This window comes from Lepisma saccharinum, chromosome 26 (assembly GCF_977018435.1).
Source record: "Lepisma saccharinum chromosome 26, izLepSacc3.1, whole genome shotgun sequence".
NCBI lineage: Eukaryota > Metazoa > Arthropoda > Insecta > Zygentoma > Lepismatidae > Lepisma > Lepisma saccharinum.
Genome location: NC_139254.1, coordinates 12,067,522 through 12,088,719, shown reverse-complemented (window position 1 = coordinate 12,088,719; position 21,198 = coordinate 12,067,522). Strand labels below are relative to the sequence as shown.

At 36.6% G+C, this 21,198-nt stretch overlaps 1 protein-coding gene across 1 annotated transcript in view; it reads right to left on the bottom strand.

The window, feature by feature from the left end:
- LOC145979380 (pickpocket protein 19-like) overlaps nt 1-17,091 on the bottom strand; it is a 50,434-nt gene extending 33,343 nt beyond the window's left edge. Inside the window, exons 1-4 of the mRNA XM_083112249.1 lie at nt 17,001-17,091; nt 14,943-15,146; nt 12,649-12,817; nt 8,696-8,841 (exon numbers count right to left, since the gene is read on the bottom strand). Of these exons, the coding sequence (XP_082968375.1) occupies nt 8,696-8,841; nt 12,649-12,817; nt 14,943-15,097 (470 nt within the window). The 5' untranslated portion in view covers nt 15,098-15,146; nt 17,001-17,091. The remainder of the gene's footprint in view (nt 1-8,695; nt 8,842-12,648; nt 12,818-14,942; nt 15,147-17,000) is intronic.
- Nucleotides 17,092-21,198: the final 4,107 nt, after the last annotated feature.

The following is a 21,198-nucleotide window of genomic DNA, read 5'->3' as shown; positions in this document are numbered from 1 at the left end:
ATTGGGCTATATGCCCCCTCTTGACATTGTTTTAAGTGTAGGCAAATCGGGGCATATGAACTCTTCTTTTCTACACTAGGATTCAAAATTCTTGGGGATTAAGAGCATATCACACTTGAAGAAATGGGGAATAAGAGGATCTTGGCATAATTTTAAGTGTAGGCAAATCGGGCTGTTTAATCAAATAACCTCTTCTTTTCTACACCTATAAGTGGTCCTGGTTGTAGCACAAATCATACTACTCTTATTTTCTCAAATTGAAGTCAGAAAGCATGGTACAGTCATTGAAAGGATTGATTGTCCTGGAATTACATCCACTACGGTGGGGACATTGAAACTGTCCAAATCAGAGAGTGCATATTATAAAGTTGGTGGGTTCGAAGCTGGAACAAGAATTCAAGCAAAAAGTCACACAGTACTTTTCCCCATGAAATTGCTATTTGGATTATTGTCTGATTATAAAGAAATTATGTGGAAAGGTGGTTTGAGTGTCATATTTCGCAGAGCACCCAATGATCATAATGCCATCATGAGATACAAAACTTTGAATGCAGATGGAACAGCTAATGAGGCTAGTTTACCCGAAGCTGCGAAATTTGTGATCCAGTCTATGGAGTTGCGAATGCCTATAGTTGAATATGAATCGAATTATGCTCTCAAATACAAAGCCAACATTTTGAAAAATTCTGAAATTCCGATTCAATTTTATACTTATCAATGCATTCAGAGGTCAGTGGAGGGTAAATTGTTTGAATTTGACCTTACTAATCAGTTCCAATCTTTGCAATATGACATGCCAGAGTTTGTAGCTGTGCTGTTTCAAACAGGGAGAGATGACAATCAGGAAAAGGATAGCAGCCAGTTTGATAATTGTAAAGTTAAAAATGTGTATCTGAAGAGTGGCAGAAATGAAGTATTTCCTCGTGAAAATTACAATTTAGACATTACAGAACAAGATTATTTAAAATTATATGAAGCTTATAGTGCGTTTATGTCATTAACATAGACATTTTTGATTTGATTTGATTTAGTTTATTTTACTTCGCGTTTTGTGCCTCTTGGCTAATTTGCGAAGATGGGGATGATTGATGAAATTGATGAATGGACATTCACAAACAACCAAGCCCGACCAGGATTCGAACCCGGGACCCTTAGCGTCGCAGCGCGATGTGCTAACCACTCGGCCACAGGGTCGGGCGTAACATAGACATGTGTTATAATCCAGATGAGTTCATAATTCACAGACCAATGTTTTTAATCAATGCGTCAAAAAAGAAAATTGGTAATTATAAATGATCGAACTAATATTAAATTAGTATGTGAATTTCATGAAACTCTACCTGAAAATACAATATGCAGTACAATTTTAATTGTGGAGAAATCATATATTTATGATGTAAAAAATGAAAGAGTGATAGAAAAATTTTAATAGGAGAGAATAATATATAAAAAATTAAACTACGTGTAAATTATTTTTTGTTATTTTCAACATTTTGGTTTGATGTTAGGTTTATTTTTTTCACATGTGTTGAGTGCAATTATTATTAACTTGTAAACTAAAGTGTCCCCAAGGCAAAGTATGGATTCCACACTCGAGAATACACCTCTTGTCGTCGTGTGGATCCAGGGCTACTTTTTTTATTTTATTCGTTGTAATCTCATGGTTTGAGCTTTGTATTCTATTATCCTCTCGAAGTATCCTTGTCCTGTGAAGAAAGGCAATCAATATAATCCTGGAATGTTAGTTTGTTTTCTACGGTATCTTTGTACGTTCCTTTTGCTTTCTTCGTAAAGCTACTTTCTGTTCTGAATGTATACATCTTCGAACGCAAACCAGCAAACTCAACAATAATATCACCGTTACATTCATCTTTTAATTTGCCGAGAACCTTCTTGTTGTGGGAAGGAATTCCAAATCTGTTAGGTTGAGGGTAGGAAGAAGTGTCGAAATACCCAAGCATGGAAGAATGTTTAAGATCTTCGTAGAGGTTAGGTGTTTGTATGTTATAAATAAAACTATCGGTATCCATGTACAAAATTGACAGCTTATCATTATTGAAGGGTTTCATAATATTATAATGAAATTCGAACATGTACAGTTTCGACAAGTCGAGAACTGTTGCACCAACGTAGATAGGTTTTCTGAATTGCATTTATTTTATATCTACTCGTAGATTAAAAAGTGTTAAATTCTCGTTGTAAATTTATTGCGATTTGAATCTAGGATTAGATACTAATTTTCTACATTTATTATTATCTGAAACCAATTTTATGTCTATATGCTTTCTGACGTTCTACATCGTTTTTCCATAAACGGCATTATTCATTAGTTTATAAAAATCTTTATCTAATTCTGAAATGGCAGCTGTTCTGTGTCTCGTGTTGGCTCAATATAAGATTTTAACCATGAAGAGTGTTTGAACTTTGAACATTTACTACCTGAACACGCTTCCCAATCAAAAACTGGAGATTCTTGTAGTGGACGACATATCTCTCTTTTCTCTCCAGAGTTAACATAAGCTTGCTTTGATAAGAATCAGGTGGACATTTAATTTCGGGAGCCGGATGTAAATCGGAAAAAATATCATGCAAATTATTTGGAAATTCAATATCTACCTCAATGAACAGACCAAATTCACGATCGTCGATATGATTAATATCAATTGAAATGGGATCTATCCACTCGAATCCTCCGTATGGAAGTTTTTGTATCATTGCAAACCCGTAGAGATTATTTACGTCAGCGTAAAATATGTAATTCGATGGTCGATTTGCATCGTATTGATTCTCAGACATGTGAATATTGTTTGCTTTTGCATGTCTCTGCTAGCATTGCATCATCCCCCCACATATCCCCCTTTCTATAAAAAGTAACATGTCCACGTCCGATATCAATTCCAACTTGATCCTGGTCTGAAGCAACATAGCAGACCACGCCAAACCAGGAAGACTGTAGAAGTATGCTGGATCTAATTTATAAATATTTATTGCTGTTTTTCTAAATACCTGGAAAACATCAGGAAGTATTGTTATGCCTAATTTGAGATATGCATCGTGATAATCCCCGAGAGTATTGCATCTCAATTCCGTCCATATTAATTTTGCATGTTCGTATTCTTTATTCGTAATTCCGGTTTCTTTCAGTTGACTGAAGAATTCTATATGAGGTGGGAGAGTGTCATCGTCAAATTTAGATTCATCGGTTACATATTCGTAAGGATAAATGCCTTTACGTTTAATCAGTTCTACGTGTATGTTGGGAAAACTAGCTTTTGTAATTTTAAATTGTTCGTCAGTAAGTTTACTCGCTAAAGCATCGAGACTGGCCGATAGGAATCTAAAAGAATCTAGAAACCTCATCTCTATGATTTCATTCGTTCCTGGAATTTTAACTTTTTTACTTATAGAAATATATCGTTCTTCGTTTTGAGCAAGAATATCTATTTTTTGCGTATCGTATCCAAGATTCCTAATTAAAAAATGGAAGTCGTAATTGGATCTATTGTGAAAAACTATTGGTACGAATTTAGGCTTCTGGATCTTGAGGTTCCAGGTGTTACAGATTCCACTAATATAATTTCCGGTGAATGATTATGGTGAAATACTTTCCGATTCTCATCCGTGAAATGTTGATCACACACCGGACACGTTTCAATGTTATTGTAAGATTGAAGTTCATCGCTAGATTATGGAAGCATTGATTTCGATTGGCATAAGAGTTCACTAACATTCGGTCCGCGATATATATGTATGGTTTATCTATCCTATCCTGCCAAACAACAACATATCCAAAACTATTTGGATCATGAAGCTGGTACGGTGTTGTGGAAGAAAATTCGGGATCCGGATCGCAATAGGACAATAGTTTGCGAAAAGCCTCAAAGTCTGCAATGATAATGGCCGGATGTTCCAACAAGGCCTTGTGCATTTTAAATTCTTCGAATTCATTTGCTTTGGGCATCAACATGCGAGCCGGTATGTTGACTCCACACTAGACTTTATGTTCAGCAAGTTTTTGTTTGGGAATTTCTTGATTTTGGAGATATTGGTAATTACGTCGGTCACGATCCTCGAATACTGTTAAACACCTTGGACAAACTTCGATGTGTCCATGATGCTTGTTTGTTTGGCTTCTGACTAAGCGGGAGAGTGAACGAATTAGCGTGTAATGATGAATATTATCGTTAGCAATAAGAAGCAGATTGATTTCCACGGCTTCGTCATCAACAATATTAGTTATCCTAACGGGATGCACAAAATGCTTAACTGAGTATACGAATATAAATTTATAGCTAATCGTTTTCTTTCTCCATTTCGTGCCCTGTTTTCAAATTTTGTTATGTCAGGAATAGCAACAGGGTATTCGATGCCTGTCATAGCATATTCAATCTCGTCTACATATTGTGTGTAATGACTAACTTGACATGGATTATTTGAACAATGAACCGGGTGAAGTGCTGCTAAAATGCACCACATAAAACACTTATTGTCAGTGTTATGAATATTCAGCACGGCTCTCTTATGCTGAATTTCTACTGGACGTGGAACGTAGCTCGAAGCAGAAAAAGGTGTAAATTTGTTTACACAAACGATTAATCTGTGAGGACTTCTTCATAAATACCAACCTGATCCCTCACCCTCGAATTCATCATGTTTCCTAATCAATTCACTAGTAAGATTAGAATAAAAAAACATTCAAATTATCAATGTCTGCCAAATAAAGAACTTGGTTTTTCGTTTTGTGAAAAAAAATATTTCTTGTACCATTGGTTTTCTCATATTTACAGATTATATCAACATATACTTTTATGGAGTTGTTTTCCTGTTTATTTTTCAAAATATTTATGATAGATGTTTTAATTTCATTCAAGAAACTAGAAATATCACAGCCTGGTTTCGAAGTAAAAAGAAAATCCAGAAGTTGGTTGTTGAATGCAGATCTAATCGGCATTTGGTCATTAGACATCTTAATTTGTTTGGAAGTAGAAGCTTCAGTTTCAGGATGATCAATTTTTCTTTTCAATGTTCCATGTCCGGTTGATGCCTTGCAAATTTTCATGTGTTTACCTAAATGTGCAATACTTATTATTTTTTCGCATTGAGGACAAGGCTTAGTAGGTAACGAACGATTTATTTTCGAACCTGTTTCACTACATCTTGCTAATATTAGTTTTGGAGATTGATTTCCCACAAATAGCACATTCGATGAAATTGGTAGATGACATTTTTTTTAATATGCTTTAAGTAAATAACAATAAGACGCACAATCGACTCAAAATTCAATGACATAATTACAATAATTGATTGAATGTAACTTAAAAAACAATAGTTATATTTATAATAGATTTTTTCAGCTCAGGTATTTATATATAAATTTTCTCGGGAAAATACAAAAAACCAAAACGCACAATTAAGTCAAAATTCAATCTATGTGAAAAAACCACTTAAATCACCTTCAAAATAAAATAAATATTTGTACTAAGTATAAAACAATTATTAATAATTACGATAAAATCTTTAGCTACGTTATTTATATAGAAATTTTCCGAAGACAACAAATAACATCCAATCACATCAAAACTAAATCTGATCAAAATTACTATAAAAAAACAACAAGAAAAGACACTTGAAACACTTTTAAACTTGAAATAATAAATAGTATGTAGTTTTAAAATAAGTTAAAAAACTTAGCTTTTATCAAAAAATAAGGAGCACTGCAACAACACCTCCGTACTATTGAAACACTCTCACGATACTGACTAATCTGTAATGCGAAAACCCTTTAAATAGCCTAAGCGCAAAACCATGTTGAAAATCAGAAAACACCACACCAGATACAAGTCATCATAATATTACGTAATAACCTGTTTACATAAACATGATGCAACAAGTTAACTTCTGTGCCATTGTAATGTTGCGTAATGTTATGTAATAGCCTGTTGCATAAGCATGATGCAATAGTTTACCCTTATAAAAATACAATAAAAGGAAGCTTAATATGAGGTCATCACAATATTATGTAATGTTACGTAATTTAACTCGTAAGAAATTATAACACTCGTATCAAGTACGAGATGAAAAAATCACAGATTTGCAATAGTATAAAATCAACAAAAACATCATCAAAATAGGTTTACCATTCTGGTTAAATTAATAAAAACAATAGACCTCGACACTCGTACCAAGTGTGAGGTAAAAAATCACAGATTTGCAATAGTATAAAATCGACAAAAACATCATCAAAATAGGTTTACCATTGTGCTTAAATTAATAAAAATAATAGGCCTCGTACCAAGTGTTATTTTGAAGGAACCCAATTATACTACTAGGGTAAGTTGATGATACGCAAGGTGGACAAAAACGTGAAGGTGAATGGCAGATACTTCCAAGACTCCATTCTGACACCTATCTATCGGAGAGACATCCCACAATTGTATGGAATGGACGCGAACCAGGTGATGATCCATATGGACAAGGCTTCGAGTCATACCGGCAGAACATCACTACGTTTTTATCAGGAAATGGCAGGGGAATTACGAACTCGTGTCATTCCGTTTGAAGACATTCCTGTGAAAAGCCCAGATGCCAGTCCAATGGATTTTTGCGCATTTGGACTGTTGAAACGACGTCTTCAACATCGCCGCCCGCGCACCCTGTATGGTCTATGGAAAGCTTGCAGGGAGGAGTGGGACAGAATTCCCGTGCCTGTCCTGCGCCGGAGTTTGCTGGAATGAAAACAGCGATGCCGGGCGGTATTCCACAATGCTGGGGGTCCAATAGAACATGATCGGTGGTGGCGGCGCGGTATCTCTGAAGGTGAGTACCCGTCAAAAATGGTCGGACATAAAGCGAACAACCTCTGTATTTTATTTGAACATACTCAACATAATTTTAAGGACATAAGTTGTTCAAATTAAAATTTGCATCAAATTTATAAACTCAAAAAACAGCAACGTGAACATATAAGAAACCAATTTTGGCAACTATTAATTACTTTTCAGATCGCTAATTATTGTACAATATGAATATATATAAGAGAGCTCTTCGTAAAAAAGAAGAATCGAAGAATCGAAGAAAATACATAGCTACTTTTGTACTTTTTGTAGAAGGGAACATATTGTGTAACTTGCTACGTACAGGAGAGTAGCTTACTTGTCCACCGATGCCAAGTTTCTAGGTGTTTTGCCTAAAGCTAAAAGCGAAACGAAAATGTGTGACCAGAAAGCGGGGCGGGGGGGGGGGGAAACTCTGGCATCTTTGGATAAATAACAGTTTCAGTAGGGGTCTTCTACCTTTCGACTTGGCAGTCAATTTTAGGTAACCGTAAGCACTATGCATCTCATTGATTATAAAATATGACATCATATAAGATACAAATTTTCTTCCTCATATTTCAGAGATCAAAAATATGTAGGAAACGGATCAAAATAGGAAAAAAAATACCGAAATATGTTGTTCTATGTAAAGCAAATTAGCAAATATGTAGAATATGTAATATCCTGGCAAATATGTAACATAAAACTTATGCAAAATGATGTCAGTTACATAATTCGTGTTCAACGTACGTATCTAGAAAGGAATAGAACAAGGAAACAAACAAAAGATTTACATATTAATTCTTAGAGAAGACCGGAAAATACTTTCAGAGCCAAAAATGTCGATGTTTGTGGGTAGTTTATTATAGAACTGGCGCAGCCTGTGGAACAGGGAGCTCTGTATAAGAGAAAACGTAGTGGTAGAGTTGTGGAACAGTTGAGCGTTTCAGGTCGATCGGGAGGGAACTCTGAAATTGAATTCGGTGAGTAGAAATTCTGATCATCATTTTCCATTGCTGATTTTATATAAAAAATTCATATCGGCCATATCGCGTCGGGTCTGCAGTAACTGAATGTTCAAAGTAGTCAGGATGTCAGGTTTCTGAAGATGCCGCAGAGAAGCAGTGGAGGCACATAGTGGTTCGGATCCCACTTGAAATTGTAGGTCCAGTCCCGATTTGCCTTACTGTACATAAAGTGGACTTAAAACACCAACTCAACCAATCAATCAATGCAGCAGAGAAGGAATTCTATGACGAACAATGGCGGTAAAGAAGCTGAGGACGGAATCCATGCTGGAAAGATTAGTATTGGAAGCCATGACCCAGACTGGAGAGCAGTATTCAAGAATTGGAGAAATGAAAGACTAGGCTAAGAGAAGTTGGAGTATCAATTTCAGTGAATCTGTACAGTAGGCCTAAGAGGCGCATTGCACTTTTAGTTGCAGCTGCAAGGTTTTTTTTTTGAAGTTGAGATTTTCATCTACGATATCACCTAGATCTTTTTGGGTCGCATATGCAGTAATATAATTGTCTTCAAGAACAGAGTGCCTCCGCCATGGCGCAGTGGTAGCGTCTTTGCCTTGTAATCAAGGGTCCCGGGTTCGATACCCGGTGGAGGCACAAGTGGTTCGGATCCCACTTTAAACTGTAGGACCAGTCCCGATTAGCCTTACTGTGAATAAAGTGGACTTAAAACAGCAAATCAAACCAAACCAAATCAAGAACAGAGTGTGAGTGCATTTTGTTCTTTTTTAACGAGGCTGTGAGGGAGGAACATTTATATTGTACGTACGAATCCTTGGAAAGGCAATGACAAGCATGCACACACATATAAGAGAAAAACTATATACAAACAAAGAAACCGCACGTAGGGTTTACCTGTACTTGGAGCTTTCTGCGGTGAGCGAATTGAAGGAGAGACAGAACCCAGCTTCCGACCGCTGGACCTGAAGCATCTCGCAGCAGTCCTGACCGACTCCTCTCCAGTAGCAAGAGGAGAAAACCTCGCTGCAGTTTGGCATCACCTGGAACGGTAAGATGATCGCTAAACTTAGAATAACGCAATAAGAATACCTTGAACAATTAAGGAGTTCAAGTAGGTAGCCGAAAGAACGACAGTCTCTCCGAGTTCTTTGTACACACATCACAAATGCTATTTGTGTGTCCGCCTTTGCTGATGCGGCAGATATCTAACGGATACGGTATTTCGTCTCTTGAGAACCATAGGAACGTAACTCCAGAAATTAGGCTTTCAGTTTTCTTTAAATATTTTCCTCTGAAGATCTCTATTTGGAGTCAGACCAACATATCTCCACTTCTAACCCTTAGCAGTAAGGTGGAGTCATGTATCTCAATATTTCTAAGAATACATTGTTTCCTCTTTCCTGTAGATTTCATAAATTGGAGTTACGCCGGCTTTAGACGAGAGCATTTGCTTTAGCCTTTTTGCTAGCATAAATGCTATGTAAATGCTTCCAAAAATCTTACAGCAGACAGTACTTTGCACGCAAACATTTCATGTAACTTTTCGGCTAGCTTCTGCGATTGCAATGTATAACGTATACAACATGAAAGGCATGTCGAGTTACACCATCTATGCCGAGTGCACGGTGTTTACATTTGAAACAACTAAAATATTCTTCCATACGTGTACAGTAAACGTTGTCAAGTATGTATTTAAGCAGCGCCATTGTTTTGTACTTAATAACATTTTCTACGAAACGTTATTTCTCTCGGTTGAATAGTTATCGGCTTTTAAAAATGTGAAGTGATGCATTGTTTATATCTCACGCGGCCGCCATTACAACTGCACTCGTGACCTAGAGGTCGCTTCTGATTGGTTATGCTACGAAAAATGCTACGGAAATAGGACGAGTTCTATCTGAAATGCCATAACATTTTTCACTTTACACGGTAGCTTTTTGGTCATGGCATAAATGTTAAGAAAAATGCTTTCGTCTAAAGCGGGCTTTAAGTCCCTCTGATTCTCTCACACGCGTGTTAGCCATATAACGGTCGATTAGTGCGACAGTTGCAAAGTTCCCGGAGATTGGTGGCCAGTGGGGATTCATTCTGAGATCCTGCTCGAAATCGTCACTGCACAGCCAGCGCGGATAAGGTTCTTATTTCAACACACGAAACGCCTTCTCAAATTTACTGAGTGCCATATTTGCTACTACTGCCTCCTAGCAGCAAGCCATGGTAACTATGAGCTCGTGCTGTTCCCTACAAAATCTTGGAGATGAAGAGGTTTTCTCTGTATATCAAGCAGGTAGCTTTCGGATAGGTTTCCGAGCTAACGTCAGTCTCATCTTCAGGAAGCCTATCCGGAAATCACCTGGTTGATATCCAGAGAAAACCTCTTCATCATCCGCCGCAAGGAAAGCTTCAAGAATTAAAATCTTGGAGAGTTTATTGACCAGACGTCCCATATTAGCCGGGACAGTCTCCTTTTTTTAATCTGTCCTGATTTTTTTAAACGTAAAACGGGACGCCAAAATGTAGTACGTAACGCCAGAAATATGAAAAAAAATAGAAGCTTATAAAAGTCACCTGGCGATTTTAGGGTAGAAATTATTTCATATTTCAATGTGAACAATGTGCCATATTCCAATTTTCTTTAAAAAATTGGAGTTTCGTCTCTGTTCACCTGAAGCTGATGGCCCTCACCGAACGAGTGTTTTCGTACATGAACGGTTTTTGGACAAGTTGCAAGAACGCTCTTTCAGCACAAAGTCTGAAAGCTGTGTTGATTAATAAAGTGAATTTGAATCACACGTATGTAAACTTTTACTAAATATTATTTGAAACGAAGGATGTACTGAAGAAGATCCATTCATCGGCAAAGTATTAATGAACGACTTCTAATTCTGAAGTACTGCTTGGTTAGAGTCCAGTGCATATCACCATATTATATAAGTTATTTACATTGTAATTATTTACTTAATTAGTTATCAAACATAAGTATTCATGACCAAACAGTTTTTATATTAAAATATATACATTCTGCCGTCCTTCAGATATACCGTAACATACCCTTCGGGATGTGGGATCGAACTAGTGGGTGTAGCTCACTAATTATTCATCCTTGATTAAGCAACTCGCTATTCATGGTAAGCTTGATGGTAAGGTACGAGAAGTGATAGCTACACACATTTGAATGGCAAGACACAACACTTGAAAAACTCAATATGCTGACCAAGGCAGAAATTTATTTTTTTATAAAACATAAATTAAACGTAAAGTTTCAACCTTCTAACAAGGTCTTCTTCAGACTCTGCACCAAGTACAAATGTAACAAGGTACAAAACAGGACGATATATATACACAAACATTACTCCCCTCCAGACTATTAGAAAGTTGTTCTGGAACATTCTAGCAAGTGGCTTTCCCTTGTCAACTGTACTTTCACGTAAAAGGCTAAACATATTTACTTCCATCTAGAATGTGGTTGGACTCTTTATCTCACGCTCTTTTTCCTTCATTCTTCATATGTTTGTGTATATATATCGTCCTGTTTTGTACCTTGTTACATTTGTACTTGGTGCAGAGTCTGAAGAAGACCTTGCTAGAAGGTTGAAACGTTACGTTTAGTTTATGTTTTATAATGAAATAAATTTCTGCATTGGTCAGCATATTGAGTTTTTCATATCATGGAAACAAGGCTTAATGGTGTTATAACAACACTTGAGTTTTAAACCCATAAAGACTGAATCAGCATGCCTAATTGAAAACAGTATACCTGTCTCTTGATAGTAGCTGAAGTTCTTCGAAGAATGGTTATGGTCGTGACTACAAAAGAGTCTGACTCGCGACTCGCTCCAACACGTCCTTGCACAAATCGTACTTCTGCATTTCTCTCCGCAATGCTCGTAACTGTACTCTCAGCCTCGTCCTCCCAGACATTTATTCCAATCAAATTTACTAAACAATGCCGAATCAGTTACCTGTAGTCTCTTCCTTGATTGCATTTGTCTACACCTGTTTACAACGATGGCGATCAAGGAAGCTCGGCAGTGTCTGACAAGGCATTCCTCAGATACGTCTAGATATTTCCTGTCTGGGAAAGTGATGGCTAAATATCTGTGAGTTGGAGTTCTTTGCACTTGATATTTTCAATGATTTTATAGGTTGTTACGATAAGAAAAATGTCGTTTGTTGCTTTAATAATCTGGTTACCGAACTGATCGGCAAGTTTAGAAGCATTTAGAAAACAAAAGCAAGCCATTAGGATTATAGCAGGTATAAAGACTAGGGAATCGTGCAAAACATTGTTTAAGAAATACAAAATATTAATCCTTCCTTTACTGTACATAACATATATGAAATGGCATTTATGTGAGAAAAAATATTACGCTACGAAGTTCAATAGAACATACATATAACACCCGAAACAAACAGCTTCTAAAGCCATACTTCAAGAGGCGAACATTAGTTCAAGAAGGACCCGAACAGATACCAAATTATAAAAAAGCAGAAAGTATGACAAGTTTCAAAAACAAATTTTAAAAAAAAACTATTAGTTAATAAGGAATATTATAGCGTTAGTGAATATCTAGATTGTAAATTATGGAAATTTTGTAATTATTTTTTTTTTATATTAACTGTACTGAACCCTCCAAATACCAATGTGTATGGTTTATATGGAGTAATACTGTAAATTCAAATTCTATCGGCACCAGAATTAGCACTATCCGATGTATAGTTTATCTGTGGTGAATTTATAAAATTTTCACGCTGTATTATTATTATTATGCACTTACAATCTGTCTTCGGTACTCTAAATAAATGAAAAAGATATAGAAAATGGACACACATTTGATTTGTCTTACCTCTAACATCATCTCCGTGATATTAATCCCAGGCACCCCATTCACGTCTCGGCACCTCTCGTCGGAACCAAGGGCGTCACGGGGGACGTACAAATAGGGGTATTGCATCTGGTTGAAAGCATTAATAGTTTCCAAGAACGTGCTTAAGTTAACTTGCGTTTTCAGGTATCTGAAAAATCAGAAGAAAGAAACATGTCAGCTTGTCCCGTCCACGTAGAATTCTCAGGTGAGATGTTAAGGGTGAAGATAGAAATTCATTTGTCTTGATTCCAACGAAGCCATATTATCAATTATTCTTTTTAAAATGACATAAGACATTCATGCTTCATTTTGGCAATATGGACAGATTATTTAATGGACTTGGAAATTCTATTTTTATCTTTTATGTCGAAAGCCATGGAGGGTCACGTGAACCGCTGAACCAATCGGCTTTGTCCAGTTGCCATGGTGACGCGTTGCCAAATTTTTCGTTTCGAGTCGTTTTCGACACGGGTGGCACCCTCAACAAGGCCAAGCATGGCGATGCCTAATGGTTGCCGCCACGTAGCAAGCGAATGGGTCTCCGATTTCCTGCCTTTTAATGAAATGCGAGCGAAGGGAGGGTTGTTGACAGGAAGAGGTGTTGTGTACGACTCAGTGTTGCCACAATGTGAGGGCAAAATTTCCCTTTTTGGACTATTTTTTCCCTTCACCTAAACAAATATAATAATAATATATAATAATAATAATAATTAGCAGTGGTACTAGTAGTAGCAGCAGAACAGTAGTAGTAGTAGTAAAATTTCTGTTTGTCCATTTTCGTATGAATAAAAAAAAATTACATACATGTCAGCTTTATCGCTTTCTGGTCAGATGTGCCAGGTTTAAATCATGGTCAGGAATCCATTAAATCGTTATTTCTCATCGTTACAATTATACGAAGATATAGAAAAGTGACGTAAAATAAACTTAAGAGAAATATAAATAGATACAGGCTTATACTCAAGGGAGCAGAAATAAGAAGGATCAGAAAATAATAAAAATGTGAATATGAAACTGGAACTTAACATAAACGGTAATAATGTAGTCAGAAGTCTTAAAATTTCCCTGATATTGTGATATTTTTCATCGAAATTCCCTTTTCCCTTTTGGCTAAAATTTCGGTCCGAAATTCCCTGCAATAGGGAAATTTCCCTTTATGTGGCAACACTGGTACGACTGGAAAAAAAATCAGGCGTGTAGCAACCGGTAGCAACACAGCTTTTCTCCCCTTGATCTGGAGGCGGAAAGTTTGGGTTTCCTCAAATCCATTCTTTAGCCGGGAGGACTTTAGTCATTTTGTTAAAAAAAAAATTGAACTCAACTTCATATTCAAGCTTTGCGCATTGAAATCGGAAATCCCCTGAGGGATTTTTATTGTGTTTAATAACCTTAAATCAAAAGAAGATAATCCACGTACAGTCAGATGCGAAAGTGAATTGCACATAGGAACCGAGTTATAATCACATTTGAGGTGTTGAAGGTACGGTTATTAGAGAGAATGTGTGTTCGAGTAGGTGAACTACCCTCCCTCCTTGTTTCTGAGTCGAACATACGAGCAAGTAGAAAATCAATTTGCTTCGGCTAGTTTGCAAGACAGGCTTCCTCATGACTGTACAAGCTGATTTCGTTCATTTGTTAATTACATTCTGCTGCGAGCGACAGAGGAAGAGAACAAAGAGTTAGAAGAAGAGAGAAAGAATTAAAGAAATGAAGACTTCAGGTAATAAGCCCACTTTATGCACAGATGGGCTAATTGGGACTGAATCTACAGTTTTACGTGGAATCTGAACAATTATGAGTATGATGAGTGGTTAGCTTAGCGCCTTACAGCCTCGGCATGAGTGTTTGGGAGTCTCCCTTCACAAATATCATCCTCAGCTTCGCGATTAGCCAAACGTAGTACGAATGCGATGTAAAATAAGCAACATGAACAGAAAGAAAATGACAAGGAGTCATATCTAAAACAAGAGAGAGAAAGTGTGAGATATAAGAAGACAGAAAGAGATAGGAAAGGAAAAAAAAGGGGAAGATCAAAGGTGTGGAAGAGGGTGAGAGGGGGAGGGAATGTGTGTGTGTGTGTGTGTGTGTATGTGTGTGTGTGAGAGTGATGTATATATATATATATTTACAATAAAAGATTGAAAGATTGAAGTAAGTTCAAGCATCGATATTGGAAGAAAGGAGTGAATTCAATCTAGATGAACTTTTAAATGCAGCATATGTATTCTAATCGCTAGTGGTATAAGCATCCAACTCGATAATGCGAAACTTACCTGTAATAGAAGTTGAGAGCCTTAGACCTTTGCACAGTGCTGACGCTGCAGACAGTGACGGCAGGGAAGGGGATGTTGTAGAGAGGATAGTTGGTGTCATCCACAAGCCTCACTATAGGACTCGATCGATATTTTTCCCAGACGGACCCGATCATGTAGATGGCTAACCCAACAGCCAGGAAGCATATTGCAGCCCAAAGAATCCTGAAAGAAATGAAGCAGAAACCATACGAACAAACTAAAAACAAGAGAGTGTGAATACTGAACATCACATAAGAGCTGATTCACACACATGAGGGGGAGTTCAGAATACAAGGGGAAATACCTGGGAGAAGTGAGAAAACGGCGGGGGAAAGCTATTAGAGAAGGCAACGAAATGAGTGATCATGCTCCAGACGAGCCATCTTTATAGTGTAATTGTATGTAAAGCAAAATGTATGTGTTTTTTGGTAAGAGTGCAGGAAAAGAGAAATGGGGAGAGGAGGAAGGAAGAAAGACTGGAAGAAGAACTGTTGAGGGAGGGGAAGAATGTGAATATAGGGGACAAAGTAAGAGACAGCTTAAAAGAAAACTAAATGTAACAAAATAGTGTAGCAAAATCAAAAATATGTAGTGCGTACAGCTTATGGCTCGCACAAAAAGAAAATAAACCTAAAAGTGGCGTAATTTCACTTTTCGTCGAAATTGAGTTACATGTATAACTTAGAAGTACCAATATTTCCGTGCTAGCCTAAGTTTCAAATTCTTGCTCAAAGAGGCATCACTATGTTTGTGCTCCAACAGCTTAATATACAGGGTAAGAAAAAAATTCCCTGACCACCCCTTATAATATGAAAGGGAGTGTAGATTACAGTAATTGGTCATAGTAGTAATGTGTTAGGCCTAGGGGGAAACTTTTTTGATGCATGTCATGACAACGTCCGCCATCTTGGATCCAACTTCATTTCTATAAATGGGAAGGGGGCATGTGGGGTATGGTTTTGGGCTAGAATTTCACCAGGAATTCAGATTTCTGAAAACTTTAATGCTACGGAAGTTATGGGCATATGAAAGTTACACAATGTGTTCAATATGCTGTCCTTCTTGTGCTATGCAATCTACACTCCCTTTCATTTTAATAGGGGGTGGTCAGGGACTTTTGACTCACCCTGTACTACTAAGTTATTTAAATGTGCCTTTCTCTAAAATCTGTCTTGAATAGAGTTACCCCACTTGTGCTGTGAACCCTTATATTTACAGGTGTTTATGCATAATTTTCCCCTTAGCTATAAAATAACCATACATTTTCACAGCGCGATACGACGCCAGGGGTCCCGGGTTCGAATCCCAGCCTTGGCATGAGAGTTTTTTGTGAGTGTCCCTTCATCATATTATTACTCATCCTCATTTTCGCGATTAGCCAAAAGTGTCAGAAATGCGAAGCCAGATCAATCGATCAAATCAATCAATAACCATAAGTTTGCCCTTCGTGAAAGATGTTGGTGTGGGTGTTGAAAAAATTAGGTTGCTGAGGGTGAACAGATAAATCAATGGATATCTAGACAAGAACGAAAGAAAACCACACGAAGATTTGTTTGAATGATTTAGAAGGGATTCTAAAGAGATGTTACTTTTCTGCAAAAATTGGAATCCCATAGCACTTTTTCAAAAGGAATAGGGATTTGCTGGTATAGGTAAATAATTCATATGCGGCTTAAAATATGTTCTTGAATTTCACGGCCTTTCGCAAACTCATGTTAAATATGGACGGTTTCGTACAGTGTGTGTTTTATGTGTTGCTCAAACTCAGAAAATGTAGCCAAGCTTGTAACTATTTATTAATTCCACTGTTTACATAATTAAAAAAATATGGTTTGGCTTACCTTTTTTACCATATTTTACTATGATTTTTGTATATGTATCTTTATCATAAGTCCACTAACTGTTTCTGGCTTCACTGAACGTCACGATTAGCAGAAGTTGGAATTTTACCAGCTGTCTCTCATTCTACTCAGCATGAAAGGTTACTATCGCACTTAATAACTACGTATTGTTTCAGATGCTCAAAAGTAAACTTACGTCTGTTATCCACGAGAATACTTTTATACTCTGAAAACACTCTCTCCACATCACAAGAAACAATAGGCGCATGTTGTAATTTCAATAAATCGGAAACAAAGATTAAAATTACGTGCAATAGCACTGCACTTCACTACCACCTGTTCTAGCAGAGGCATTTCCAGAGAGATGTGACTCACCTTCGAACAATGACAAGAAACCGGTCTTGACTACGAAGAACACCTGACAAATGAATCATGTTTCTGAATTGCTCCAAAGAAAAGGATACTACAAATTTTCAGACAGAAACAGCAGAATATGCATTTGTAAGAAAAAATCGGTAAAATATGCAATATATCCTGAAGACACTGAAAATATGCATTTGCATATGCTATATGAAAAAATGCATAACTATCCGAAGCTTAGTCATCAACTACTATAACGACACTGCCAGAACCTCCGTGATTGAAAGTTCGCTTGAAACAGAAACCCTAAATACATCTGGAGTGCATGAACTTCTTCAGATCAAATTGCACGAAAGAAATATGAATGTCAATTAGATAACAAAGGCTTCTACTGTATTTACCTGTAAATTAGTTTTTGATCTTCAGATATAATGTATCGAAATCCATGCAGGGTGGTGTTCCTCAAATACATCTTCAAAAGGTTCTTGTAATTGCAGTTTTCACATCTCCCAAGACCTTTGGAGAGCCTTCGTGGCTGGTTAAGATGTCTGGGAGACTGCTTCTGAAGATGCACTGTAGCTCCCATGCTTTGACGTTGAGCACTAAGACTAGAAACACAATGCAAAAGCATATATATATATATATATATATATATATATATATATATATATATATATATATGTGTGTGTGTGTGTGTGTGTGTGTGTGTGTGTGTGTGTGTGTGTGTGTGTATACTGCACATTGATCTTTTTTCATTAACCAATCATACAATGAAATGTGACGTCAATTTCAAAATGTAAAAGGCAACAATATTGTAAAAATTGCTTCTGAACATGAGTTGTAGTGCTAAAAAATTTGTCAATTCCAACTTTGCTAAAATATTGTCTCCTTTTATTTTTTTGTAACTGACATCACATTTCATTGTATTGTTGAATCTTGAAGAAAAGTATGTGCAGAAATTCGAAACGTTGAGTTCGACAATAAACAATTTCATCCATTGAACAAACAGAAGTTACAATATTAATTACAAGGTGAGTGTGGCTGCACTGACCATTTGCAAAGAAAATATTACACATACACATAATGATCTTAAAAGTTTTAACATCTAATGACTTAATATTCCTTCCAGTTCACCACTTAAAAATGCAATAGTTCACTTAATTCAATTTATTTTGGACCTTCCCCGAGGACCAATGTCGTTACCTTGTAATCAAAGGTGGATGCACATAGTGGTTCGGATTTCAGTTTAAACTGTAGGCACAGTTCCCGATTATTCTTTCTGTGCATAAAATGGACTTAAAATAAAAACTAAAACAAAATCGAACGCAGAGATGAGGCTGAAGGCCTTAATACCACTTTATAAGTAATGGCTATTAACACCAATATAGAATTAAGAGACTTTCATAATAACATAATATCGAAATACCAATATGTTATGTTAAATACGTTAATTGTTTTAACGCAGTTCCTTACCGATATGGAAATCAGGATGTGCGGTACTTGAAACTTGGGCATCAAGTGTTGTTGGTGCAATCTGGGGTAGATCTTCAAGGTCACATTTGTTTCTAACCGTGACACAGTGACTCACAAAATGGCTGGCGTACGTCAACACTTATTTCTCTGAGACGAGGCGCAGTCAAGCTCTGAATGGGTCTTTCCTGATGCAAAAAGAAATGAAAGCTCGTTATCTTACGTCTACAACGTTACAGTCAACATAGATGTCATCTGCGTTGAAACACAATAACAACTATAATCAATGAGAGTCTGCTGCAATGTCTGTTGAAAATGACAGATCTCCTTGTTACAAGCGCCAGGTACTACTCATTTCATAAATATGAGAAGTCAGTAAAAAGGTTGGACAACAAGATGTATGTTGATATGTTGAAAGCTTGTGGAAGAATTTATGGAAAACTGATAGTGTTGACATTTTTTACAGAACGGATAACACAATATGGACTTGTAATCGTGTTTTTCAACTTGAGCGGTGTAGTGACAACTATGAGAATGAAAAGTGGGTGAACATTTTGAAATGACAACTGAATAATGTTGATTACAGACTTCTCACATTTCAGAAATTTATCTTGAAGTTGTACTTTGATATAATCATAGACCACGATGGCTGTAGTGACTTCCTAATAGCGTGCAATATCAATTCACATGTCTATTCCTGTCACATACTGTACTTATCGAAATGTTGACGTCACACCTTATGCCTTATCATTCATTTCAGAAATAGTTTCAACGACTCTTTCGATTTTCTTGCATTCGTGTCTGAAGCAAGTGTAATTTTAGTGTGAGTAATGACAAGGAGATGCTATAACATATTCGTGTATTTAAATCGATTCTTAATACTACAAAGTGCCATTGCTGCAAACAAACGCTCTCTCTCTCTCATATATATATATATATATATATATATATATATATATATATATATATATAATCGGAAAGCATCGGTTGGATTTTATTTACCGATACGGGGCGATACTTTACAGGCAATTTGATCTTTCGCGGGTTTCCAAAAAATTACACTTATCGGGACTGGACAGTTTAAAGTGGGATCCGAACCACTATGTGCCTCCACCGGGTATCAAACCCAGGACCCTTTGCTCACAAACAGACGACGTTACCACTACGTCATCAGGGAGGCCATATGATGCGATGGTACTTGTGTGTTTACATTTTGTAATCGACGTCACATTTCATTCTATGATTGGCTCTTGAAAAAGATATGCAGTATACCGATGCGTTGAGAATATTACTATATCTCTATCTATACTGTATATAAGTTATCGGGGAAGCCGAACAGTTATTTTAATACTCCGATGTATTTATTTTATATTTGGAAGCAAAAAAAAAAAACACCTGGAAAATTGATGCATATAGTTGGAGGGGAATATTCACCCACTAATCGCAACTGTTTCGGTATGAGTATTGGGTGAGCCTTAATACATACAAACATATTCCAATATTAGCCATGAAAACAGGAGTCATCACCTTCAACAACTTGTACTGAACTCCATATCGATACGACTTTTCTCATGTATATTGGTATTGTAAATAACAGAAATATTTAGTATTTTCAGATATTATACGTCTCTTAACGTTTTTCCGCTAGGATAATCGCAACTGTGAGGATTACAGTTGTATGGCACCTGGCGGGAGACACGGGTTCGATTCTCTGGGAGGGTGATTTAAGATCGGCATTTTTCCGACCTTGCCCACGCATAAAGCGACCCCAGAGCCTCACCCAGCCTCAAATCAACGGGTAACTGGGGCAATCTTGGGTGGTAAAGACGACCGGCCGGAGCGTGGTGCTGATTACACCACCTCCAAAATAACCTAGATCGAGAATGTGTGGGGCCCCACCACCACACGGGAACATCATACATGAACTGACTTTGTAGCGGGCTAAGCTAACCACTAGGCCACGAAAGCTGACGTTGCATAAAACAGAGTTTGGAGCCCCCTTGCAGAAATGGATAAGGCGTTTTATATAAATAGAATCTAATAACTTCTCAACTCCATTATTTGAAAAAATCATTTACTTTTAAATATACAAAATTACCATTATATAAAAAGAAATTTTAGTGACGGTTTTACGAAACCAACCATTTGAGGGGACCCCTGATCCAAGAGATCCGTGACGCCATTGCCAGTAACTCAACTACTTTTTCACTACTAAGAAATGGAAACAACTTGGATTAATAAAAATACTAAAATAAAAACAAAATAATGGAAACAACTTTGATTAATATAAATACAAAGGAAATAATTTAGACAACTTGGACTATAATAAAAACAAAATAATGGAAACAACTTTGATTAATAAAAATACAAAGGAAATAATTTAAACAACTTAGACTATAATAAAAACAAAATAATGGAAACAACTTTGATAAAAATACAAAGAAAATAACTTAAACAAGTTAGACTATAATAAAAACAAAATAATGGAAACAACTTTGATTAATAAAAATACAAAGGAAATAATTTAAACAACTTGGACTAAAATAAAAACAAAATAATGGAAA